The sequence below is a fragment of the Aulonocara sp. 'chitande type north' Nkhata Bay genome, linkage group LG19, assembly GCF_057382095.1.
Source record: "Aulonocara sp. 'chitande type north' Nkhata Bay isolate Kocher_YH1m ecotype deep benthic linkage group LG19, A_spYH_male_GT1.1, whole genome shotgun sequence".
Taxonomy (NCBI): domain Eukaryota; kingdom Metazoa; phylum Chordata; class Actinopteri; order Cichliformes; family Cichlidae; genus Aulonocara; species Aulonocara sp. 'chitande type north' Nkhata Bay.
The window spans coordinates 22,096,238-22,122,491 of NC_141362.1; the positions used below are offsets into that span (position 1 = coordinate 22,096,238).

The 26,254-nt window shown below is 42.3% G+C and overlaps 1 protein-coding gene across 1 annotated transcript in view; it reads right to left on the reverse strand.

Annotated features, from left to right (window-relative positions):
• The window catches only part of stard9 (StAR-related lipid transfer (START) domain containing 9), a 41,491-nt gene that overhangs the window by 7,465 nt on the left and 7,772 nt on the right, over positions 1-26,254 (reverse strand). Inside the window, exons 4-22 of the mRNA XM_086273703.1 lie at positions 16,553-16,669; positions 16,331-16,363; positions 16,144-16,205; positions 15,281-15,393; positions 14,012-14,154; positions 13,792-13,859; positions 13,499-13,596; positions 13,161-13,367; positions 12,913-13,010; positions 12,746-12,823; positions 12,377-12,454; positions 11,831-12,010; positions 10,988-11,039; positions 10,597-10,722; positions 8,586-8,668; positions 8,344-8,405; positions 7,724-7,917; positions 7,081-7,561; positions 214-6,969 (exon numbers count right to left, since the gene is read on the reverse strand). Of these exons, the coding sequence (XP_086129829.1) occupies positions 214-6,969; positions 7,081-7,561; positions 7,724-7,917; positions 8,344-8,405; positions 8,586-8,668; positions 10,597-10,722; positions 10,988-11,039; positions 11,831-12,010; positions 12,377-12,454; positions 12,746-12,823; positions 12,913-13,010; positions 13,161-13,367; positions 13,499-13,596; positions 13,792-13,859; positions 14,012-14,154; positions 15,281-15,393; positions 16,144-16,205; positions 16,331-16,363; positions 16,553-16,669 (9,029 nt within the window). The remainder of the gene's footprint in view (positions 1-213; positions 6,970-7,080; positions 7,562-7,723; positions 7,918-8,343; positions 8,406-8,585; positions 8,669-10,596; positions 10,723-10,987; positions 11,040-11,830; positions 12,011-12,376; positions 12,455-12,745; positions 12,824-12,912; positions 13,011-13,160; positions 13,368-13,498; positions 13,597-13,791; positions 13,860-14,011; positions 14,155-15,280; positions 15,394-16,143; positions 16,206-16,330; positions 16,364-16,552; positions 16,670-26,254) is intronic.

Sequence of the window (26,254 nt, forward strand, 5' to 3'; positions counted from 1 at the left end):
AAGAGAAGACCAGTTTTAGAAAATATCAATGTATCCGCAGTATCAATTACGAAAGCGTTTTATGCTTTAAAAGCTGGCACTGAATGTCAGGTGAGAATATTATTATTATTTCTTTTGGATTTTTTAATTAGGTATTTCCACTTTGGTGTGTATTAAACATTTTAAAGCAAATCTTATGTCAAAATAGAGCATTTGTGGCAACTGTATCCTTACACATCATACAGCTGCTGTTTTGTAGAAGCAGAAGCTGGCGTCACAAGCTCTTCTTTGGACCTCGGGGACAACATCTTTAGCAGCGTGTCCGTCTCTCCCAGCCTGTAATGAAGCTTAGCCTCTGCCAGCTCCACAGTCAGTGGTGTCGGGTTCATGTTGAGGTTGACCGTCGCCATCACCTGCTCTCTCTCCTGTCGCAGCTTCACTATCTCCTTTGCCCTCCTGTCGCTCTGCGCCACAGATTCTGCATTTGAACCAAAGCTCCCGACTTCACCCCATTCGGCACACTCTCTGCGTTTGTTGTGCTCACTGGTCACAAATGTGGTCAGGTTTTTTGAGCATTTTGACTGTTGCTGATTGACCCCCGACCAGTTGGTGAACTTGTTGTGCATAGGCAGGTCCTCCGGGACTCTCTGATTATCTTGACAAGGAAACACATCGCTGACAGGTTCAATGTTCACAAGCACATCTGTGTTGCATTCACTGGGTGCTAGTGACATTATATCATCCTCTTGAGGTTGATCAGCCTTGTCGCTGAATGGAGATAGACTGTAGTTAAAATCCCCAGCATTAGGCACAAGTCTTCTGAAGTCTGATGCCTGCTGTTTGTGCACATCAGTCTGTTTTAATGTGGGGGAAATGTGGTTCTGCAAAATTAAACCATTTGCTGAAGTAGGCGTCCACTGCGGGGATGCCACCGGCCATTTGGACCCGAGCTTGTGGTTGTCCTTGTCTTGATAGTTCACATGTCTCCCATCAGAATCTGCATATGTTTCCATTGATGGATTTGGACTTGAAGAGCACTTATCTAATCTTTTAGAGCTTGTGCAACTAATTTCACTCACTTTCTCAAGTGATACTGATTCTAATTTGTCAGAGGAAGAATCACAATCCCGTAAGGACATCCGATTGCCATCCGAAACAGAAGGAATGGTCATGCTGTCATCCTCAGAGGGATGGTTTGTCTTTTGAGCCTTATATTTTGCAGAACATGTTACCGACTGTTTACCCTTGAGCCTCGTGCGTAATCTGGCTCCCACTGTAAGAATAGGAGAAGACGCACGGTCTGTATATGTGACCATTTTCTTCAGATGAGGAGATGTGAGGTGTGTTAATGAAGGGCTGTGATTTTCTTGGTAGCAGATTTTTGATGACCTATGGGTGATTTCAGGGACTGCAGTACTTCTGCGGCCCAGTGCTTCAGAGACTCTAGATGAAGCAGACCTTACACGCCTTTGACAGTCAGCTGCAGTCTTTGCACGAGCAGTTTTGAGAGGGTCATTCGCAGGCTGTGAGGAAACAGAGGTGTTAAACCTCAGGTCAGGCATACTTTGCATCTTTTCAACTGTGTTAGATTTTGTTTTTACCACACAGTGGATATTTTTGTCTTGAGAGACACTCACAGCATCAGAACCAATCACTTTGACTATGACATTGACTTCATGAGATTTAGACTTCTCACTGGGTGACAGAAGAACAGCAGCTTTCTTCTCTGCTGGAGCTACAAGCCTCTCAGTCTGGATCCCAACATCTGCAGCTGTCTGAGTTGAGCAGTCTCTCTTGGTGCCACCATTAGACTCGACGTAAGATGTGCTAAGATCAGAGAAGTTAATACTCCTTGAACTGAAACTGCGAACTTCACCTGTCCTCATTCCCTGGACGTCCCCCAGCAGGTTTGAGGTGCTGTTGATTAACTTAGAAATGTGAGCTGACATGCTTTCCATACTGGCCCAAGTTGGAGATTCTGTGATATCCACCTTGTTTTTCTGTGACGCGGGTACATCTGTGTTGCTCCTTTTGTGACGATCTTTCCTCTTCAGAGAGCTACAGTTCTTACCGTTACCCTGCGCCTGAAGCTCACGCTCAGTCTGAGTACTGTGTTCGCATGTCCTTTGTGCGTTTGTTTTGCTCGTCTGGCACTCTTGCTCAGGTGAGTAAACAAACATGATTTCATCTACTCGACCGGAAGCGTTGCCAGGATCGCCAGGAACACTGTTGACTGAAGAACCGCTGTCTGCTGTCAGATTAGCAGGGCAACTGCAGATATTCGCAAATGCCTGTTGACAGGGTGTAAGCCGAGATGTTTTAGTTGCTTGTTCTTTATAATCCTCCACACTACTAAGAGTACTAGAGAGTCCCTTGTTTGTAGCATATGTGCTAAGATGAGAATTAAATGGAGAGTTCTGCTCATTCAGACCATTATCGACACTGCAGCACCTTGTTATACGTTTCTCTGAGCTGTTTAAAAGTGGAGAATTACTGGATAGGTCAGCAGCACTTCCAAACGCTGGGTAGCAATGTTGGCCTGAGTCGTCTTCTTGCCACTGGTGAACATAAGGGTTGATGTCACTGGATGCAAAATGAATAGGGGAGTCTTGAGACTTTGGCACATGCTGTGGCTCCTTTTTGTTTGCATGCGGGCTAATTTGTTCCGTTTTCTGTGACACTGACCGAAGAGGTAAGGAGTGTCTTTTTAGCGTGTAAGCTTTACTAAGCTTAACTTCGTTTTTGCCGGGGTTTCCATGGGAAAAAGTCTTCACGTTTGATTTGTTTGCTGCTGCTAAAGTAGATTGTCCTGCATTGCTTTTTCTTGGCTGTCTGACTTCAGGTTTGACATCATTCTGAATGTCAAGCTTGACCCATTTAGATGCCAGCCTGCTGTGATGCATCCTAGTGGCGGCGTGGTCCTCCTCATCCTCGTCTGATGACTTAAGAGAGGAGTCAGAGGAAGATGTGGGACAGGTCCTGATGTGAGACTTTCTGAACCGCTTAGTTTTGCCTTTTTGCATCATAAGAGAAGAATTTCCTAACATGCCTCCAGTTGTGCTTTTCTTGGGCTCTTTGGCGATTACAGGTCTAAAACAACTTGGATTTTTAAAGCAGTTTTGCTGTAGCATTTTAGATTGTGACTCCGCCGTTACTGCTCGATTGTGTGGCACGAATGGTTGGGTCAAAGTCTCTTTGTCACTTTTCATTATGCAATCTCCACTGCTAATGATTTGAGTATTTTCATTAAATTTGGGATGTGACTCAGATAAATTTGGGGGTTTGTTTTTGCAGCAGCTCTGAGACGAGTTATCGGAATCAGTCTGTCGATAGCTGAACTCATCCTGTGCTGTGACAGAAGGTTTGCCTCCTGTTGTGGTGTCTCGTTCAACATTTACATCATGCCCAGCCGAGCCTTTCATGCAGACATCCTCACCACGGGGTGTGTTCTGGTTGCTGTAGCTTCTGTCTGCTTTAAACTGATGTAATCCACCACCAGCTAATAACTTCATGGCTCCAGATATTTCGCCACTGGTTTGGAAATGTTGAATCATCTTTGGCGTGTTTGGTTTGGGTGAATAATTATCTTTATTGACAACGTTCGATGCAGTTTCCACACCTGTGCGCCCCATAGCAGTACAGCTACAATTCACTTTTATGCAGTCAGTGGTGAAAAGTGTTTCAGGGCTTATTTGGTTAAGTTGTGGGCATGTCTGCTTAGCATTGGAAGCTGGGGGATCTGTCTGGCTGTCCGCTTTTTTGGAGCAAATATCAGTAATAACTGGATGAAGATTAGCTATTATTTCACGTTTGCCTGCATCATTAATTTGTTTTTGTGTTACAAAGGCATCACTTGCTGACAAAGAGTCGCTAGCGTGCTCGCACCCTGCCTGGCTGCACAGAGTCAGACTTGAGTGGATATGTGGAAGTGAGTTTTGGAAAACACAGCGGCTGAAGACCTGCTTGTTTAATGTTCCATCAGACACGCTATGAGCGCTGTCAAAGGTTTCCGTCACTTCAGTACATACAACCGTGCTGCTATTCCTCAATTCAGCTGCCATAGCTGAAGCCAGGTGCTCACTTTTATCCACCTTGTTTTTACTTATCAGTAAAGTTTCCAGTGTAGGATGTCCACTCAGGTTTGTTCCTTCTTTCGCTTGATTACTCCTTTCATCTCGCAGATGTTTTGCTGTCCATCTACATTCATTACTGTTTGAAACAAAATGAATTGCAGATGATGACAAGGCATTCAGACTTTGACTCAAGCTCTTCCTGGCCCCATCACTATCCATCAATGTCAATTTCATGTGCTCTTTCACCACTTCTGCGATTCTCAGATCAATAGTGCTGCAAATAGCATCTGACTTGCATACGTGTTCTCCCCTTTCCTGGTTTTTTCCATGGTTATTCACTCGGGATTCTCTCTGTTCTGTTTCTACAAACTGTTCCTTTAGGGTTACACCCACCTTTTGGACTACTTTATTATCGCCAAATGAAATACTATTCTGTGAATCTTTTTCATGACTCTGAAGCCCAAACTGAGAGTCCTCAAAGACGCCACGACTTGGTTCAAGTTTCCCACTGCTGCAATCAGATACTGGCAATGCAACTGAAGACACTGTATCTTGTGTAACGCTGCCAACAACACAAACAGAATCACATCCTCTGCTGCTAGTTTCTACTGCAGGCTCTTCTTTATTAGAATCCCCGGTGCTATTATTGTCATCAGGGCAAATCTCCTCATGGCTGTCACCTGATGCACAGCAGAAGCTTACCAGCTCGCTGCTGTCCTGTGTATTTGGTATTTTCAAGCTGCCCATGAAAGTATCTTCTTTGTCTTTGTTTCTCTTCCTGGAATTTTTACAAGTTGATTTATCAACTTCCTGCTGTAGTGCAGTGGCCTGCTCAGCGTCTTTGATTCCATCCCTTATAAGAAATGCATCTTCTGCATTTGTAAACTTACACTGCTGTAAATCTCTCACCTTTTCTGTTCCACAATCGAGACTGCATACTCTTGCCTTTTCAGTAGAAGGTTTTAAGAGACTTGCAGCTTCAGGCATCTCAGCCAGTACTTCACGTGGGTTTGTAGGATTTGTGGAGAAATGGATTACTGACTGAGACAATGAGCTGCACATTTCATGGTCAGAGGACACTGTAATGTCAGCAAACATCATATTGGAGGAATCTGCAAACACCTGAATCAAATTTGATGTTGTTTGTGTGGTCTGGGAAATTTCAGTCTCCATTTGATCTAATGAAGATGCTGGATGCTGACTGTAACTGAAAATTGGAGTACCTGTAATAGAAGGATCTCTCATTTTTGCGGGTTCTCCTAAACACTCTGCACAACACCTTACATCCTTCTGATTATCAGACTTCAGGGCATTGTCTGGTGTTGTCAGCGCCTGAAAACCCCCCAAAACTTCAAGGTCGTGTTCTTCCACTTTCATGTTTACACCTTCAGTGCTAGTGGACGTAGAGCTATGGCTTCTAGATCCAACCTGAGAGCCAGACAGATTCATACTTGTCGGACTGGGACTACTGCTGCTGATCTCTGCGTGTCGGAACATAATGTTTCTTTGAAAAGGTAGAGAATCCCTCTGCATCCTGGGACTCTCTGCTGCATCTGTGGAGGACCAGGCATCAGTGAGAACCAGCGGGTTTTCTGGCTCCCTCACACTGCAGCTGCTCAGAGAGCGTGGGCTACTGGTTAAAGCCTCCACATTCCCAAAGTCCTGAGTTAATTTATGTACAGTGTCTCTGCCTCTAGAATCTGCTACTAATGAGCTTTGAGAAGAAGGCTTCATTGTTGTATCAATTTGTCTTGTCTTCGGGGAGCTTTGATGGCTCCAGTATGCCTCTATTGGGATTACGAGAGTTTTCTGACGGCTGTCCCACTCAAAACTGGTCTCTGCTGTTTTAGTGTGCAGCTTGGATGAATCAGTGGAATCCGTCACCAGTGAGTAGGTTGGTACCAGTGTCTGGCTAAATCTCTTCACTGTTGAGAATTTAACAGTGCTCTCCAAACTGAGTGAATCTTTAGACATCTGACTGTCTTCACTCTCTGCTTCGCTTTGAGCTGCATCCTCATGTCTCAGCTGCTCTGCTAGAGCTGTGGCATAAGCAGAGGACAGAGAATCAAGAGAGAAAAGGCTCTCGCAGTCTGATGTCCCATTGTCTTTGACTTCTCGCTCTTCCTCCCATCCAACCAGTCCATGCTGCTCATCGATCCATCTACTAGTCTTGTTCATCAGAGCCTCAGTACTATGCCACCGTCTATGTCTAATGCTCTCAAACAGAGTCCTTTGGTCAAGCTCCTCACACGAGACTGTAGTTTTAATGGTACATTTCCTTTGACCCATTTTGGTGTCTCTAAGGCTCTTGTCTCTTCTTTGTCTCCAGTGAAATTTACTTGTAAATTTTCCAAGCAGCTTAGGCAGTTGTCTATTCACACCTGAGGGAGGTTTTCTGAACACTCTGGACAGAGCTCTTTTTATCCTGGGCCCCACAGAACGAGGAAACGACTTGCTGATGGTTCCTAATCTGCTGTTATCTGCATGACAGGATGTTTTCTCGTGCATAACAGGGCCATTCTCAGAACTGGGTTTGTCTGTGGATGATCCTTGAAAGTTTTCCTTGCCGACTAGCAGCAAACTACATCCAAGAGGCAACTTCTGTGTACCCGTCAATTTCTGGTCTGACCTGTTCTTAAAAGACAGGTCTCGGTTCGGAAGCAGAGGTTTCCTTTCTGGCCTTTCCCGGCAGAGCTGGGTTTGTGGTCCCTCCTTGGCAGTCTGTGTGATCTTTTCAGGGGAGGTTACTCCATTCTGGCGGGGCTGATTTTGCTCTGAGAAGATAGAACCAGAACAACTTTGGGTCCTTTCCCGAGGAAGACACTCATCCGAAACCCACTTCCTGCTACCAGTCCAATCGGACGTTGTGGGTGAATTTAAAGTCAGGTCTGTGGATCTGTTTCTCTTGAGGAAGTGTCTGTTGGAGAAGGAGAAAAACAGATGTCTTAACAGTCAAGACCTAAATAATTAAAAAAACCTGAAAAACTGCTTCCTGAATCCTCACCAACAGATTTTACTGTCCCCTTACCTGAAGATGGGTGTGTTCTGTGGGTAGAGTCGGGACAAAAGATCGGATGAAAACGAGTGTCTACGAGAATCAAACGGTCGTCCTTTGACCTTTGAGGGCGATCCAGCCTCAGGAGATTCTGGGCTGTCTGGTCCTAAAGGCAGAGTCTTTTCCAGCTGCTGTAACTCTTTCTTTGCTTCCAACAGATGCTGCTTGCTGGCGATTCTCTCCAGCTGGTAACGCAGCCTTTTGCGCCGAATGCGGCTCTCGGCCCGGCAGAGAGCGTGATGCTTTAGCAATTCATCCTGCACTGCCTTCTTCCTGGCTCTTATCACTTGGGATGGACAATCCACTGAAACATCTTTCTGATCCCTGAACACATGACTTGTTAACCTCTCCAGCAGGGGTGCAGGGAGGAGGTCTGCTTGAACTCCAGACTCCTGAGTGATCCTCTGTTCAACAGCTGTCAGGCGATGTTTCTCCTTCAAAATCCACTGCTGGACTGTTGATTAAAGACAGAAAGTAGGACATTTTGAGCACTAGAAATCGCAATCAATATGACTTTTGGTATGTCATCCTTTTTTCTTTTTTTTAAACGATGCAGAATTTCAGCTTGGATTTTGAATAATACTTGTGTAAGTGATGAAATGCAAAGAGTTCTCACTCTCAGTGTGCTGCTGTTGGAGGTAGGCCTGCTCCCTTTCTAGCTCTCTCTCAGCCCGTCTCTGTTCAGCCTGAATCTCCTGACGCAAACTCTCCACGAAGCGTTTCTGCTCCTCCACACGCTGCCTGGCAGAAGGCTCCTCACCGGGAGAGAAGCATGCACCCACCTGCTGTGGGAGATTCGCTTCTTTGACACTACAAAAAGAGATGCATGACACAGATGAAGCACAGACTGAGAAACGATGATGAAATAAGAGAGAAAAAAAGACAACCATGGAGAGTAAAACGATCATTTTACCTCACCTATGTGTAGTTTGATGTCTAGAATTTTATAGTTTGGTGGCAGAGAGGTTGAAAGTAAAGGATACTGTTGTGTTCAGCGTCTCATGAGTAACTAAGCAACCCCTGAGCCTGAATCGTAAACAGCTAACTGGGATTGTTCACAAGGGTGGGGGCTAATGGAAACATGCACTCCACCAAGTGGAAGGACTTATGCCTGAATCTACAGGAAGGACACTGGATTTGTAATTCTTATCAAATATGAAAGTGGGGACAGAAAAATACCTGTTTAACCCACATATATTCACAGAGTGGGAAACATTGCCTTAAAACAGTATTTACCTGTTATCAGGGGTCACAAGGCAAAGCTCTGTGTAGGTGCAGGTCATGCCACCTTCACTGGCCTTAAAAGAAAAATTAATATTTTAGTGTTTACAGACAAAATAAGAAATGTGTTAAAAGGGAAATTCTGTGTATCATTAGCATTCAAGTGTATCACCCAATCATCTGCTCATCATAAATATTTTCATGATTGTCATCCTAATCAACAGCATCGCATTCGTTTTGGGACGATTAGCACCTACCCGCCTGCGTTCCCGAAGGACAGCTGCTTCAGCCGGGTGGTTGAAGCGGAACTTATGCACTCCTCCCAAGGTAATCACTGTCCCTGGAGACAGAGAGACAAATCTTTCATCATGAGCTGTGCTAAACCCATGGCATTGTGTTCATGGAAGCTGTGTGTGTGTGTACCCTGCATTTTTATCTTTAAGGTAACTCTGTAAATCTTTAAGCATATGTGCATTTATATTTTTTTCAGCTTTGCTGAATGTATATGTGTGTCGAGAACATCATTTTTTTCCCCTGCTTATTTGAAAGACAAATTGCTCACAGCATGTTCTTTTGATTCTTGGATGAAATTCAAGTTTCGTTTAAGGCCAGCATTAATTAAGCAAAAGGCATCAACTGCATTTGAAGTCATGAATTAGCTTTACGTGCAGCAGAGCAAAGCAGTAACTCACCAAAAGCTGATTTACAATATCTACATAAAAATAATCAATCAAATCACAAAATTGGACTCGCACAGCTCAAATCCAACATTAAAACTACAGATGGCACGATACCACTTTTTTAACGTGCGATACCGATATCATATATTTGGATATCTGCCGATACCGATATGAATCCGATATAGTGTGTTTTTTAATCAATAAAACTGTTTTTTTAATATATTGCTGCATTTTGTATAAGTTCATACTCAAGTTTAAATAAACAACAACACTAAAGCTATTCTATTATACCTGAATGTAAAAAATACACTGCACCCAAAATATTTCATAGTTCAGCAAAACTGATCAATCTAATAAACTTAAACCTACTCAATCCTTCCTATTCTGGTATTTTAAAGAGTACTTAGCAGAAATATTAAGCAACCTAACTAACAGGGTTGCAAACTCCCAGCAAAAAAAAATAAAAAATAGGGAACCACCCCCCACCCTCCACCTCATGATGCTTAATCGACGTAATCAACCTTAATTTGATGCAGTGTGGGGAAAAAAATGCACAGAAATAAATTATTTTTCAAGAATAATTAAATAGATTCAACATCTTTCTTCAACAGAATTGCAGACTGCACAGATGGTGTCTTCCCAAAGGAAAAAGTAGTATAGCTTACTAGGGTATATTAGACTTAACAGTTACTATATACAGTAATGGACTTCTATATATTTTACATAAGCTTAAAACTTTGGGTGTAAGATTCAGATAATTATTTATTAAAAGCTAGACATTTTAAATGAGAATAAGAAACAAAAGTATGTCTTTGTGCCCCCTTTTCCCTGTTCATGCCCTATTGGCCCGCTGGCTAAACTTTGCTAGATCCGCCCCTGCACAGTTACCAGCCATCAGCTACGTAGAAAAAGATCCTGGTGTAGAAAGTAATATTAAATAAATTCTAACAACAGCTTATCAAGCTTAAACGTGCTGCTGTTGTTCAGCCGCTGGTTTCCTCTTTCTGGCGCGAAGTGGGCCAAAAACAAACAAGAGAGACGGACACGCGACGGAAAAGCCGATCACAGCTGATCATTAATCAGTTTCACGATTGAAGTAGCAGCAAGAAGAGGCAGTCGCTCCATATATCGGTTGTTAAGCTTAACGTGGGAATGCTTTACAAACATTCAGAGATGAACTTACACACTTGCTTTACTTCTCTCTGGGATAACTTCCTCGGAGATGAAATGCTGGTTTGGTAGCGAGGCTACAAATACACACAGCCGCTCTATCACGTGAGCACACTGCTCCGACGTGCTACGGTTATGAGCCGAGTTACGCCGTGTCGCAAGTTTTGTGAGGTGCTTTTTTGATATTTAATGGATCGGATTACATTTTTATTTCTCTCCGATATCCGATCCAGTAATTTACGTCAGTATTGGACTGATACCGATACGTAATATCGGATCGGTCCGTCTCTAATTAAAAAATAAATTTTTTTCTCCTTTTTGTACCAAGATAACCAGCTTCTGTCACATTATCTGGGGCAAACCTGCTGGGAACCAAAGACAGTATGAACAAAGTGCTCTGCTGAGGACATGAGCTGACCTTGAGCCAGTCTACAGGACTCTGTGACCTCTCTGTCGTTGAGCAGGCAGACACAGCTCGGCACTGGCCTGAGCGTCACCACACCCCCGTGGTTTTCAATCTCACAGCTGGCGCTGCCCTGCAAGACTACACACAGAATGCAGAAATGTTGTGACACATTTTGATTTAGAAAGCTGTACCGTTGCTGCTATTCAACTACACAACATTTACAGCATCTAATGCAACATTTAATGAAAAAGGGGCTTATAATACATCCACATCGTCATAATGTACCCTGCACCTTGTGTGCAATAACCTACATGACAAACTCAAAAATATACTTTGTCTGTATTGTATCATTTCTGTTTCCAGACCTCTCTTATCGCATGGCTTTAAGAGAATAAATAAATACCTATTTGTGGTTCTTCAAATTGGTCCTGAGGTCCAATGCGGGTAACTCCTTCCTGTAACAAAAAATATATTGTGAGCATGATAGCTCTAATCAAAATCCACATACAACACAAAAATATCTAAAAAAAAAAAAAACAAGCAAATATTTTGACACAAAATCTTCTGTGAAGGGGTTTTAACGTCTATTCTTTCACTTACCTGGAAGAAAAATAAATGTGATTTGTTTAATCTGAAGTCTTATCTAATGGGATTAAAGGCTTTCTTATTTGGTGTCAAGTCCACATGTGCTCCCAGGTGGCCTCAGTTCTTCACATGCAGGAAACTGTGTAATTGTCAGGCCTAAGGGTACGCTTGTCATTGTCAGAATCAGGACAGCTTAAGCTCCCCTGACTCCTAGCCTCAGAACTAAGAGCCTCTTATCCAAGAGAGTTTTATGCATTGCAGAAGGTACACGCAGACACACACACGTACACACAGAGGGGAAGTTGACAGGACAGTTGGAAGATACAGTGAAAAGAAAAGGCAACAGAAACGCACCTTTTCTCAAGAGTTTTTCTAGAAGTACAGAGAGAAATAGTAGTACAAGAAGATGAGAGGATTGGAGGGATCTAGTAGAAAAACAGAGGTGGTTTTAGTCAAGTCAGCTGACAAAAACAGTAACTTGAGATTTCAGAAAAGTAGAGCAAATGCAAAAGTTTGCATTCTGTTGTTTGTGCAAAAAAATATATTTTGAATGTTATGGCATGCCTGTAAATTACAAATACGTATCTCCTGGGTTGCAAAGACACTTGCATAAAAAGAGAAAGAATATAAACCCTGTATTTCCTTTTTTTTCTCATCATACCCTGAGGTGATAAAAGACGACACCGGTGCTGAGAACATCTCCATCAAGGGCAACGAGGTGTGGCTGGAGGGAGTTGATGAGGAAGCCGGCCCGGTCTCTGTTGATGTCCACACTGTACTCCTCCAGGAGCTCCTTCTTGTCTCTCCAGCTGTCTGACCAGTCCTTTGTCAGCTGCTCCACCTGCAACCCAGGAATGGGTAAGGGGAAAGGAATGTCAGGAAGAATGGGAGGTAGAAAACGTTGGCACCAACATCTGCTACTAATGTCCAGTCCTATAGATAGTAGTACTGAAAAAACTTCTTCAGATAGAATGATTTCTAACACTTGGTTTGTTTAACTGTTTAAGTTTCCAATGTCTCCTAGTAAGGCAGAACAAAAAATAAAATCCCAGTTCAGTTAGTGTCGGTGTCTAATCTTTGAGAAGATACATGGTAAATATTGGAAAAAGCAGCGACCTGATAAAAACATTCCACCGAAGTCACACTTGCTTAAAGTGTCAAAGACTCAGACAGGCAGATGCAAGCATGTGTGTCGACCCTGCGTTACCTTTAGCTCGTTCTGCAGCACGATTTCAGAAAGATTTCCATCCCTTTCGTCACTCAAGGATGGACTGGGATTACGTTGCTGTCAATCAAGAGAGTAAAGAAATGATCAGTCAACATACTGTGCAAAAGGAAAATGTCACACAGACATTACAATGCAATTCAGTCCTGCCCACCTAAGGGGATTAGAAATGTCACCAAGATATAAAACACTGTATTAAGGATTTGGTAGAAAAATGTGTAATGTGAGAATCTCTTTTATACAAAGCCTTACAGTACTAAGAAGGATTTTTTTTTTTTAAGGGAGTGAACGCAGCCGAGTGTCTCCCTGGGAGAGTTAGAGACACGCTCTAGCGATAAAAGGTCACCATACCATTTCAAAGCTGAGCAGCATGCTCTTCAGCCTGTCAATCTCCTCTCTCAGTTCCCTGATCAGCCGAACATTCGCATCCTGCACAGAAATCAAAGTGCACGTTAACCTAATCCAAACAATTAGATCAAACATTAAACCTTGGCATCTGACTCCAAACAGCCGCTAACCTCATTAACCCGAGGCTTGTTGACAATATTTCTGGCATGGGCAGCATAGCGCAGGGTGCTCAGGGTCTCGTTATAACTGCTGGCAGAGGGTGAGACCGCTGCAAGAGAAAATACACGCGAAACGCACACAAGCCAGCAGCAGTTAACGCTCACATTACGTGGCATAAGGTGGTCAGTTTTCTTAAATACAGTTTTAGAATATATATGAAAATAAAAATTTATTGTGGAATCACTCAGTTTGAACTCACTTGCAATCATAATGGTTTTGGAGTTTCCACCCAGACTGTCTTTCAAAAGCCATGTCAGGACTGAGTCTCTGTAGGGAATGAAGCAGTGCCTCCTCCCACCTCCACCTCCAGACAGCGAGCTGCTGTGGCTACCCACTGTGCTACCATCGCCCTCAGAGGCCACGCTGTTGATACTCTGGCAGCTGCTTGACATCTGTGAGTTCTGAGCTGCGGAGGTGGTGGCAAAAAGATTGAAGGATGTGCCAAAAAGCAAGCACAGGAGAGAACACAAGAGAATAGATGTGAATTTTGTGGAAGTTTATTCAAGTGAAATAAAAATACTAAAACATTTTATTTACCAAGAGCTGAAATGACAATGCCTAGAGTAACCAGAGACTTGTTGATGTTGGAGCCCTCTGTCAGTCTATCCCTGCAGTAGTGGGGATCTGCTCTCTCACTGGTAGACACAACAAAAACAAAGTATAACATCATATCAATAAAAAATGACTAAAAAATGTGTGAAATAGGGAGTTCAGCAAAGTGAGGGCAAGAGTCAGTATCCACTAGGGGGCACTTTTGTCAACGATTTGGGCTTAAACAATGCTGAAGGAGAAAAAATAGGGCACACGACAGCAGGAAATAACATTTTCACCTCCCAGCCAGGTCGACCAGGTTAATCTTGCTGACAGTTTCAGAAGGAAGGTTGTTTTCTAGGATAGCCTAAAGAGAAAAGACAAAAGTAAATAACCCAAAGTCTGCATATTGATCAGTGGTCAGTTATACAGTCGTCATACAAATTCAATACTCTGGAGTATTATGAGAATATCTGGAAAAAAGTAACAGCACAACATGCAGAGTCTGAGTGAGATGACCTGTGTGTACTGAATCGTAAAGATTGCATGGGATCTGCTGCTGGCATCATGGTTGTGGGTTGCTGCGGTGATGCGGTTGGCGATGCCTTCCTCCAGAAGGTCTATGGCCTGTTTGCAGTCTGAGACCACATGTGATGAAAGGTCTGATGGGAGGGACGCAAAGAGAATGATAATTTGTATTGGTCAACCCCGAGCAAGACTGAACACAGTCCGATTTTTATTCTACATCATACAAAACTTCTAAAAACATGAAACTGAATGGAGATGAGACAAAAAAGCTGCTTTGATTATTTGCAGGGATTAAAATGTTAAGAGGAAAGAAGTATAAAAAAGAGACACAAACAGGAAATGCATCAATCCTTGCTCCCACCATGTGCTTTTTAATATTTCCCACAGCATCTAGAAACAACAGTTTCTAACAATGCTCTACTTCCAGGCATGAATCACCAACTTAAAAAGCTGTTAAACATGTGCACACAGATCATCATGGAGCCTCTTGGCTCATCATTTAGCCTCTTCCTCTTTGTTAACTCTAAGCTGGTCAATACAAAGAGTTAAATTGTTTAAGGAAAACAGGAGTGGCAGCAAAACAGTGTTTGGATGGAAAAGCACTGAGGGATTAGAAGTAGAATTTGGAAAACCTAAATGGGATATGATGTGTGTGGAACTGCTTGGAACCACAAGGAAATGACTTCACTTCCTCTGGCCAAGTGGGATTTCTCCTGATACAGACAATGAGTGGATGTGGGGCTCTGAATACGGAGAGTCCGGCGGATGACAAGGAGAGAAAGAAATGGAGGGAACGAGAGGGAAAAGATGAAGAGATGAAGGCGAAAAGAGAAAAGGTGAAATAAAAGAAGCAACAGGAATCTAACAACTAAAAATAGATGTGACTAAAACTAAATCAAAAACAGAAGAAGACTTGTAACTTGTAAACAACACAAACAAGACATCTTAGAGAATTTTTTCTGACTTCTACTTGAGTGTGCATTCATGCAAGATACTTTTGGCTGCTCCCCTACTCACAAGGGGTCACTGTCTGTTTAATTTGGGAGATTTTTTGCACCGGATGCCCTTCCTGATGCAATCCCAAAGGGATTTGTGTCTCCTTGAAGCTGGTCCGTTAGATCAACATTTAGTGCATCATCACCTGGAACTGCTACGTCATGTTTTAAACATTGTAATGCAATTTGTTCATCTTGATTTTAGGGGTTTTTAATGTAGATTTATCATTCTTCTGTCTAGCAGTGGAAAGGAATGAAAACTCACCTTGTACATAGGGTCCTTTCTCAGGATGTTCTCTAACTCTCAGTGTGGCTTTCTTCTTCTGCTCTCCTCCCTTCAGCAGATCTCTTACACGCTCGTTATAGATCTCCAAGAAGCTGCAAGGACAGAGAAATAAGGAGGCAGAAGTTTAAAAAAAATCAGCTTCAATATAAGTTCAGCTTAAAGTCTTTTATATCCCTAACGTCACTTAGATGCACACCACATGTCTGGCTAAATCTACTCCATTCATTATCTGTATGTCTATGTCTTAAATTTTACTCTTCTGAGGTTTTTATTTCTGCTCTATTTTTTGAGAGCTTAGAAAACACAATAAAAGCTGGCTGTAGTTCAGCCAGGTAGTAATCATGGCTACCCGGGCAGTGTTTTAAACTGCTTAGCAAATCAAATAACTGGGAAACAGTGTGTATGCTAGAGAGATTGTAATCTTCAAATTGTAAAAAACCCTGTATTTTTCCTTGTAATAACCATACTGCAGCTTTGGCTCAAGTGGCGTGTACTCAGGTGTCCACTAATGGCAGGGTTAGTACTTTGATCCTTGGCCCCTCCGCAAACCAAAGTGTCCTTGGAGAAGGCACTGAACCCAAAGTCTTTCCAGCCTGGTGCTCCGTCTCCACTGACGTGCAAGTCCATTTAACATTTATGAGTGAAGGGCAGGAAGAGCTTAAAATGAACAAATTTTCCCAGAGAAATTAAAACAGAAATGAATCCTGTTTTAATTTTGCTGGCTACAGTTTTTCAGCATAACTGCACCATAAACTCTTGTCTAATTTGAATTAAACTTCAACAAAAGGCCCAATTAAATTGATTAGAATCAGAAGACACAGATCTCTGCAATAAAGAAGTACCTGATCTCCACTCTGCTTGAGTTCTGCCCATCTGAAAAAGTGTCTTCAGACTGAAAGAGACCCTGGGAGGAAAGAAGATCAGCAGGTTACTTCAACCTACAATACTAAATACTCAGGAAGATGAATGTTCAGCATGTTCACTTCATTCGTGTCGCCACCTGAGTTGAGTATTAATCAACCACCTTACCTGACAAATGCGAGGAGTCAAGCCCATGGAGTCCTAAAGAAAATTGAAAAAAAAAAAAGAGTGACCAACATTAACGTGTGGGCCACAACCGAAAGATTTATAAAACAAAGCATTTTCTGCCTGCGTAGCATGAGCTGGACCCTTCAATGTCCTTTATAATATTAACTAAGGCATGAAAAAAGTGCATCTAATATTGTGCAGTGATTCCAGGACTCTCCTCACCGGCGTCCCCATCATGGTGTAAGTCTTTCCAGATCCTGTTTGACCATAAGCAAACAGGCACACATTGTAGCCCTCAGAAGCTCCGGACAGTACCGACACACCCAGGTCCTGGAACACCTGAAGAAATTAACACATACACACACTCCCTTAACCAGAAATGCACAAAGAGTATGCAGAGTTAAAAAGCACACCTGGATTCCTCCCTTCCATCCCTTCGAAGATTATTTTAATAAAACAAGTAGGGGCTGCTGGGTTGTTTACAATGTAACTGAAAGCCCTTGATCTGCACTGCAGTTGTGTTTTACACGAGTATAGATTTACACTAAGGTTTCTTGATCACAATGCTGTGGCATGAGGCCAGTGGTGGGGAGGTAATGTTCCTTCCTGCTGATGTATTTGTGCAGGGAGCATGGAGGTCAGCTAATACTCAAGGTAAACAATTTTGCAGAGTGCAGATGTAAGAGAAACAAATGTGAGGGCAAAAAGACTGAAAAATGGCTGGGTCAGGAAAATAAACTTTGACTAACAGCAAAGTCCTCGGACAGGGGATCCCGGAAAGCCCCGCTAAAACAATCAACTGAGGCCTCTTGTTTTCCTTCTTACTGTGTCTGCATCTGAGCTCCAGAGCATGCAGATGACCAGCACAAGGCCAAATCTCAACTACTTATTTTTATAGGAGAACAAAGACTTTTCCTGAAACCTATACTGGCAAATGAAATGCAGTCATATCATTTTGTGTTTGCAGCAGAGATATAGTAGTGTAGGAGAATTTGCTATCAATCCAAACTTGCATTTTTACAAATTAGCTTTTTATTACTTGCATTTATGTCAAAACAGATGAAAATCTAAACAGATATATTATATAACAGTAATCCAGGATGTTGAGCCTCTGTCTTAAAATCATGGAGTAATAGGCAGTAAATACCAAATAAGGGTTGAATAACAAAGTCTTATAAACTGAGGTGAAGTCATTTCTATTTATATAGAATCATAAATCATGATTAGGCCTCAAAGAGCTTTACGATCAGCACAGCAAACAATCAGGATTTTAATCTTGACAACTTTCAACAGTTATTAAGATACTAATCTTACACAGTCATAATTTATGGACAAGAAATCTGTTTTCCAATGAGCATATGGCTATTGTGCAAAAACAATTAAGACATTATCTCAGCAGCTGGGCTCTTCTCAGTTGTTGTTTAAACTCAATAAACATATACAAAGTGAAAAATCCTGTTGCAGTACACCAATAATACTAAGTGCAATAATCCTTTCTGTCATCGTTGTATTTTTACTCAGTTGTATATAGTATTTGTATTCTATTTTTATCTTATTGTATATTTATTTTATTTTATTCTACTGTATATAGTATTTTATTTTATTCTATTCTGTACAGTTGTGTACTGTATTTATTCTTATTGTATTCTAATTTTTGCGTCATAACTTTTGCACTGTCCACTTCCTGCTGTGACAAAACAAATTTCCCACGTGTGGGACTAATAAAGGTTATCTTATCTTATCTTATTCAACTGCTCCTGAACACAAGCTCTCTAAGCAGCCAATCACAGTGCAGAAAACCAATGCATTTAGGCATGTAGACATGGTCAAGAGGACCCGCTCCAGTTCAAACTATCTCTAGGCTTTACAGATAATGTAAAAAAAAAAAAAAAAAAAAGAGACAGACATCCAGTGAGCAGAAGTTCTCTGGGAAAGCAAAAACAACGAGTATTTGAGGCCAGAGGTCACAGGAGAATGACCAGACGTCTTCAAGCTAGGAAGGCGACACTAACTCAAATGCTGTAACCACTCTTTACAGTCAAGATATGTGTAAGACCATCTCTGAATGCACAACATGTGGAGCCTTCAAGTAGATGGGCTACAGCAGCAGAAGACCACAGCAGGTGACACTCCTGTTAGCTAGGAAGACGATACTGAGGCTACAGTTCACACAGATTCACCAAACATGGACAAGAGAAGACTGGAAAAACACTCCCTTTTCTGGCAAATCTCATTTTCTCCTGTAACATGTGAATGGTGGGGTCAGAATCCTGAATTTGGGGGATATTTTATTGGAATGCGTTCGACCCTTTAGTACCAATTAAGCTCAAAAGCTTCGCCTGGCATCACAGAGGTGTAGAATCAGCAAATATTTATTATGATTCTTAGCGAAGCCAAACATCTTCTATTATGGGAACAGGCTCTATGAAGCAAAGTGGTTGTTTATCACTTATAAAATGTACTATACAGACAACTATGTGCATGCAGGTTAGATGAACAACGACTGGGCAAATTATAAATCACTTGATTGTTGTCCATTGTATACAACCGATCAATAAACCCGTTTCTGAGGACATGTGGCCTCAGCTGCAACCCAAAAGCTATGTCCAAAAGCAACACATACCTTTGGGGGCATTGGGAACCTGAGCTAGACCAGACCTGAGATGCACATTCTCCCCCAAAAACCATAACACACCCTGGGATCAGAGAGGGGTTTTCTTTCCCAGGCCCCCAGGCTCAAGTTTGGACCATGGAGACTGGTGGTGGGTACACAGAGAAGAGAGGAGGATTCCTCTCAAAGCTACCACAACCTCCAAAGATCAAGGAATACTTTTAACATGCCTCCTGTGTGTGTGCACACATGTGTATCACACTACCAACTGCTTTGACGATATGCGAGAACCTGGAGTTAAGCCTGTATATACTCTATTCCCACAATTTTGCAAGGCCAGATTTAAGTTGGATGTGGCTGAAAACTCTTGTGAAAGACTCAAGCCTTGTGAAAGTACTCTGAATGTATTCAGTGGTCATCTAGTTCTTCTTAGGACTGTGTGAGGTTGTGTGGTAATATTCAACAGCCTTGGGTTTTCTCAGACAAGTAAAATATTTAGCACTGACATGATGGAGCGAAGCTCACGCAGAGACCAACAGCATATCGTGTTATTGTAGCAAAAAAACAGCAAGAAAGCAAACTGTCAAACTTTTATATAAATAGTAAACACCTGCTTCAAATATTAACTAGCACCACATGCCACTTCTGAAATAAAAACCATGAAAATGTATGCAGCTTAAAGAAATGTACAGAAAGAGCCACATCCAGCTTGTAAAAGTGTTGCCATGACGGCTGGTTTTTCTGAATGGCCTCATAAATCACTCTACAGACACACAGGTAGAAATACCTAAATCATAATTTTCCCTCCAAATTAGGAATTGATTTTAACCATCTTTAGTGCAGAAGATCTTTAAGCTAACTTCTGTTCTTAAAACCTTTTGGGGTCTTGATAGTAAGAATATAATTTGTAACTGACTTTTAATATACAGTATGATATACTGTATACAGAGAAAGATCAAAATAATAGAATAAAGCCAAAGTAAAGTGTAATATTTGATACAAAGAGATCATTTGAAAGTAAAAGCACCTTAACTGTGCAACTGTAGCTCAATAACGGTTCTCATTCCTACAAATGCCAAAGTGTGCAGCCCACTTGGGTGCAGACCACCAAGTGTTACCCCCTGCCTCTTAGCTGAATGAAGGCTTAAACATGAAGACAAAAAGCACTGCCGCCTCTGTCTTGTCCTCATGGTGCTATTGAAAAACAGACACAGACAACGTCTCCCCTCTCAAACACAGAGAATCAATACAGTCCTTGTTAAAGTTGACCCTGTTAAATTCACTCTATGGGGGCTACAACAAGGCCTCTACAACAAGGCCTAGTGTCCCTCCAGGCTTAGCACAAAGAGCAGGAACTTTCCTTTAACTTTTCGCTCCTTTGAACCTGACTGTCTCTGTACTGTCTAGTAAACCATTACTATTGTTTTCTGTTTCTACCAAGAAATTTGTACTGTTTTTATTCAAAGTTGACTATATATTGTAAAAACCACAAGAAGAAGCTCGACTTTAATTCAGCTTCTTGACACAATAACATTGTGTGTGAGTTTTGTCTCAACAGCCAGTGTCAGGAAATATTAAAGTGACCCCGTTGTTTGTCGCCATTGTCACACCAAATTAAAATCAGTAAACTGTAATTTGTGTCACTGTACTCAACCTGCTTCAGTGAACACAATGGCTTTCTGTCACAACCTACTTTCCCAGTTTGCAACACCCTGCAGCATTAGGATGCATTTCTGGCTTAACAAAGCAGGTGAGATATGAGGCAGATGGCATTTCTGGAATAAAGAAATAGTCTGGAGACTGAAATTTCCAGGCCAAGGCGACAGCAAATGTGCAGGCTTGATCAACTCCTCAAAACAGACAGAAACTAAACACCACAATGAACAGGAAGGTCGCTGCATGTGCACGCGCCCATGTCTGCATCTGACCAGTTAAGTGGCTGCCGAAACAGCAACCAAAACAAGGACAAAAGCGTTGCCCTCTGAGGAAAAACAATCTAACAATGAAAAAGCAAAATATAGATTTCATTCTAAATGAAGGAAACACCGGTCAGAGTCACTGTCAAAACACAGTAAGCAGGAAAGAGGAAAGCAGAAGGGCTCCAGATCTAGCAGAAGCTAAATCCCTCTCTTCAGTGTGGAAAAAAAAAACATTATCAAGAAGAATATGGAGAAAAACTGCCTTCAGAGCCTCCAGAGGAAAGATTACTTAAAATGCAGATCACATAATATTATTTTTATCATCCAGCTACGCAGGGATGCACTAAGTGAAACACTTGGTTGTGCAAGAATAGACTGTGCACACCGTTATCTCTTAATAAAATGCATTTGCGGCCTCAAATTATGATGAAACTTAAGCAAAGAAATGTTACATTAAAATGGTGCCACGTGATATTTACTACAGCTTTTTTTAAACAAGTGGTGAGTCCTGTCTAGTATCTATCTACTAAAAGTTTATATAAGCAACAGACCTAAAATCCTGAGTTACCTCATGCGCATCAAAGTAAGCTGGAGCAGATCTGTAAAACAAGAATCTGGCTGTTTTTTATGCCAGAGATCTGGCAAATACTGTGTTCAAGTTTGTTTTAAAACACGGAGCAAAACTAATTTTTCCCAAACACAGAGCCTAGTTTGTGGCTTGGTAACAAACTAGAAGGGAAAAGTGGTGGAAGGAAATGAAGTGCGTGAGAAAGGTTGACGAAAAAGCGATTCCTGCACAGAAATACAGCAATACGGTGGGAAAAAAAAGTCATGGAATAATGCCTCTGTAATGAGTTAAGTCCTGTAATCGCTCACTGTGGAAGTGCCAACTGCTGGTCTGGTTTTATGTGGCCTGCTTTGCGCTAAACCCCAGAGAAGTATTTATGTGTAGCGTGTCTGTGTGTAAATACGTGTAAATGTCGTCAAGGGTGATGGCAAACGGCCAGCAGAGCGAAGCATTTAACCACATTTAAAACTTTGGCTTCTCGTTGCTTTAGCCGAGTGTGACGCAACCAAAAGGATCGGGCAAGAGGGGCGTCACCAACAGCAATGCATAGCTGAGAGTCTGCATGTGAAAATGGTTTTACTCCCAGTTTTCTGTCCAGAGGTGGACAGCTGCAGCAAAGATAAGGGTCACTCAGTTCCCGTCCTACACTTTCCAAGTGGGTTACACAAACACAACAGCTGGGCCCTGAGCAAAACTAAATGCCTTTGTTTAGACATGGGACAACAACAAAAAAAAAAAAGATGTCACAGGAGATCTTTGTCCTTCCTGCAAGGAATCTGGGTTTATAGAGTTAGATTAGAAAGAGAGAGAAAAGGGAAAGGGAACATCACAGAGAGGAAAAAGGGAGCGCGAGGACACAGGCAGCAGAGGCTGAATCACAAGCAGCAAGAAGAGACACAGAGGAAGCTGTTTGGCCAGAGTTCAACAACGCTCTCGTTTGTCACACTTGGACAGAATTTGTAGGTCAAATTAGCATGGAAGAGCAGAGAGGTTGTATGAGAGGGAGGGGGAAAGACAGAGATGTGCAGGCCAAACAGATAGGCTGCTCTTCATTACTCAGGCATCCCTACACATGATGAAGGGCACCAGGGAAAGAAAAGCAGAGCAGAGGAGGGGAAGTGAAGAAAAATGAAGGCAGGGGGCACTCCAACAGTGTATTTCACTTCATTTTGCCTTGACTTCTGATGCAACTACTGTGGCAAAGGCAAGGCTTAACACAAATAAATAAAACCATATCTGGAAAGAGTTTGGGGACTTGCTGCTCCTCCCCCTCATATCGCTGTTAAATAGGCCAAAGCAGAACACTGTACAGTGGACCTGCATATTACAATCTTTATGGGAAGCTGGGAATTATTTCTGCAGGCTTCAGACTGGTGGGAGCCTTGTGTGATATCCCCCATGGGTAGGTTAGAGTGGCTCAGTATATAGTCGCATTTACTAGGGACCAGACTTATGCAGTATCATTACAGATAGGCTTGAAATACACCAATATTGTTAGCTCCCCATTAGCTTTTATAGAGTAGCAGCTGCTCTTCCAGAGGTCCACACGTTCACACCACACTTCATAATACACTAACATATCAATGTTGTATGTCTACTATAAATAAAACAGTAACAAGTGTCCCATTTTAAATAACACACACACACACACACACACAAGGTTCTTTCTACAGCAACTAAAGTGTGCACAGTGAACATGTTACAGAGAGGCTCCATTTGAAGTTTACAGTTGTCTTCAAATGACTTCACCGCATCCTTTGTGGTACGCTTCTATGTACACACTTTAACTCGTTGTCGTAAATGATTCCTTTCATCTGCTTCCCTCGCTGATAGAAAAAGTGAGGGCAGAGTATCCATAAAACACAGGTGCTCACACTGCACCCATATGGCATAGATCTCAGATTTCTATGCTGACATCATGTGGTCTATTTGGTGCCATGTTTGTAGATAATTCAAACCAGCCTGAAGAGGGCTGTTGGCTGTTGCTTCGGCCGACTGCTCACATGCGTGTGAAGGATTATTCCAATGCACAGAGAAGCCATTCTTCCCCTCGCTCTGCAGCACCACTGACACACAGACCTAGAAACACTGCTGCCATATTTAAATCGCACAGCACACTGACAAATGTCAGAGATACAGATGACAGGGAGGGGAAAGCCCCTGCAATCTGAGTCCATTAGGCAATCAACAGAAAACCTTGTGCTCCGAGCTGAATCCTCAGCAGTGACGTTGTCACACTGAAATTTGACTGTGAAAAATTGCTTAGTGAGGCAGCTGTGAGTTTGGCAGGGGAGAGCTGGGGGGCTGCAGAGGCACAGCGGAGCCCCGGCCCATATCCCCTCCTCCTCAGCAGCATTCCCTCTTTGTCTCTAATCACTTTCTCTTGCCATTTGTCTCTATCCAAACTCAAATCCGCTGCTTCTCTTTAATTTTTCCCTTCCATGTTTCTTACAGACCGAAGCAATAAACAAGCTGAGGGGTTTGTGGTAATAAATAAGGGGGAAATAATATTTGTTTGCCTAATATCTAAGCCAAAAACAAAGGCACCATTTAGACAAATAGTCCCACTTGTTTTGCTACATTAGCCAAACAGCTGGCTTTCATTATGCATTATAAATCTCTTCCAAAATCTTACCCTTCATCACCGGGCAAAGCCATTCTCATTCCTCCCTACTCAGCCTTCTCCTATAAACATAAATATTAAACACCAAACCTCCCGACCTAAAAGGTCAACTTTTTGTGAACAGTCCTCATTGAAAAGAATCAGATATAATCAGATATAAGACACTACATTTCTGTCTTCACTCTTCACTATAACCGTGTATGAAGCTGGAAGACACTACAAGCATCTAGTGTAAACTATCAGTGATGCATGGACATGTACAGTGGACAGCACAGAGCAGCAGGCATGTATCCATGGGGAGAGGAGAGGGGAGGTGGGAGTGGTGAGATAGTCCTGCTGGACTGGAAAAGCAGGAGTTAAGATCCAGTTTCTCCATGTCTCATTCCCCCACTGTTTCAGATTGTCTCAGTCTCCTGGGAACTACACTGCATGCAAGGCAAAGTCTGTTTTCCTGCTATGAAAAAAAAGTAAAGTATGCAAAAATATAATTTGCTTGAGTAGAAACTATGAGAAATCCAGCACTGGCAAAAAATAGCATCACCTCATTAAGCTAGGAAACAAAAACAACAAAATCCATAGGGGTGACGTTGGAGCAATGACCAAAATGTAATGGCAGTTAAATGAGGTAGCACAACAGGGCATTGTTGCAAAGTTCGGTTGCCAGTTTGTTTGGTAACATAGTTACGACTGGTTTCTGAACATGTAAGTCTACCTGGCAATGCGCCATTAATCATGGTTCTTGCCCTGCAGCATGCAATCAGTCTTTTCTCCTTTTTACATCAGGCCTTGTGTCATCAAATCCATCAGAGAAACCCTCAGTTTAAACATTTTCAACTATAATGTCTGATCAGTAAGCAGCTGACATGACGATATACATAATCTATTGAGGAGACAATGCTTTGGACTCTAGTTCTGGAAAGGAGGTCAGATTTAAATCCAGCAGCTCAGTCCATCACTGGTGCCCTTTCTCCTACACCAGGCCATCAGAGGAATGTCTTCAGGCCACTGTGACTGGACACGATTCCGCTGAGGACACAAGCGGATAAAGCCAGAAGCAGAGACAGGAAGAAGTGTTGTGTTGTCTATAGTTCTGTGCAGTGTGTGGGCCATCGGCACAGCCCAGTCTTTCTCAAACACATACAAAAGCAGTACTGACAAGAGTGGAGTGCAGCACAGAGGGCGTGGCAGAGAAGGAAACCCCATTAACAAAGGACAGAATAAGTGGACTGGCTCTAAAACCAAAGGTTTTTTTGTTAAGCTTTTGCACTAAGTAAAACGTGACGGAAAAAGAAATTCATAATGAGACAAACCTATGTGTAATAAGAAAAATCCATATGAGGAAATTTCCTTGAAAAATGGGCACTACCTCGTCTTAATCTCAAGCCCATCTCAGGTTCCAGTAACACTCTCCAATCAAAGCAGTGCGAAGATATCTAATCACCCAGTCACAGTCAGGACATGAAAAGCAAGCCGACTCTAGCCATGCCATTTCTGAGGCAAAGAGACTGCAGGGTAACAGATGGAGCTGATATCACGTCCCCAGAGTGGCCGTCTGTGTAAAAACATAGAAAACAACACACACCCTTCTTGTTGTGGTTTGTCTACAAGGACCGTGCTTCCTCTGGGTTCTTCTTTTGGAGATTCGGTTTGCCCAGAGTCAACTTGTGGCCAAAACTTGGATCAGCGCACACACAGTGTCCACCCACAATAGTGCATGTAATATGGCACGAAAACAAGAAACAGCTTTGGGCAATGCTGCAGTGCAAACAACTACACATCAAACCAGATCCTGTTCACCAAAAATACATGGATATTTTTATCTATTAGACTGCATTCAAAAGTAATACAGTGGGGCAAAAAAGTATTTAGTCAGCCACCGATTGTGCAAGTTCCCCCACTTAAAATGATGACAGAGGTCAGTAATTTGCACCAGAGGTACACTTCAACTGTGAGAGACAGAATGTGAAAAAAAAAATCCATGAATCCACATGGTAGGATTTGTAAAGAATTTATTCGTAAATTAGGGTGGAAAATAAGTATTTGGTCACCTCAAACAAGGAAAACCTCTGGCTCTCACAGACCTGTAACGTCTTCTGTAAGAAGCTTTTCTGTCCCCCACTCGTTACCTGTATGAATGGCACCTGTTTGAACTCATCATCTGTATAAAAGACACCTGTCCACAGCCTCAAACAGTCAGACCCCA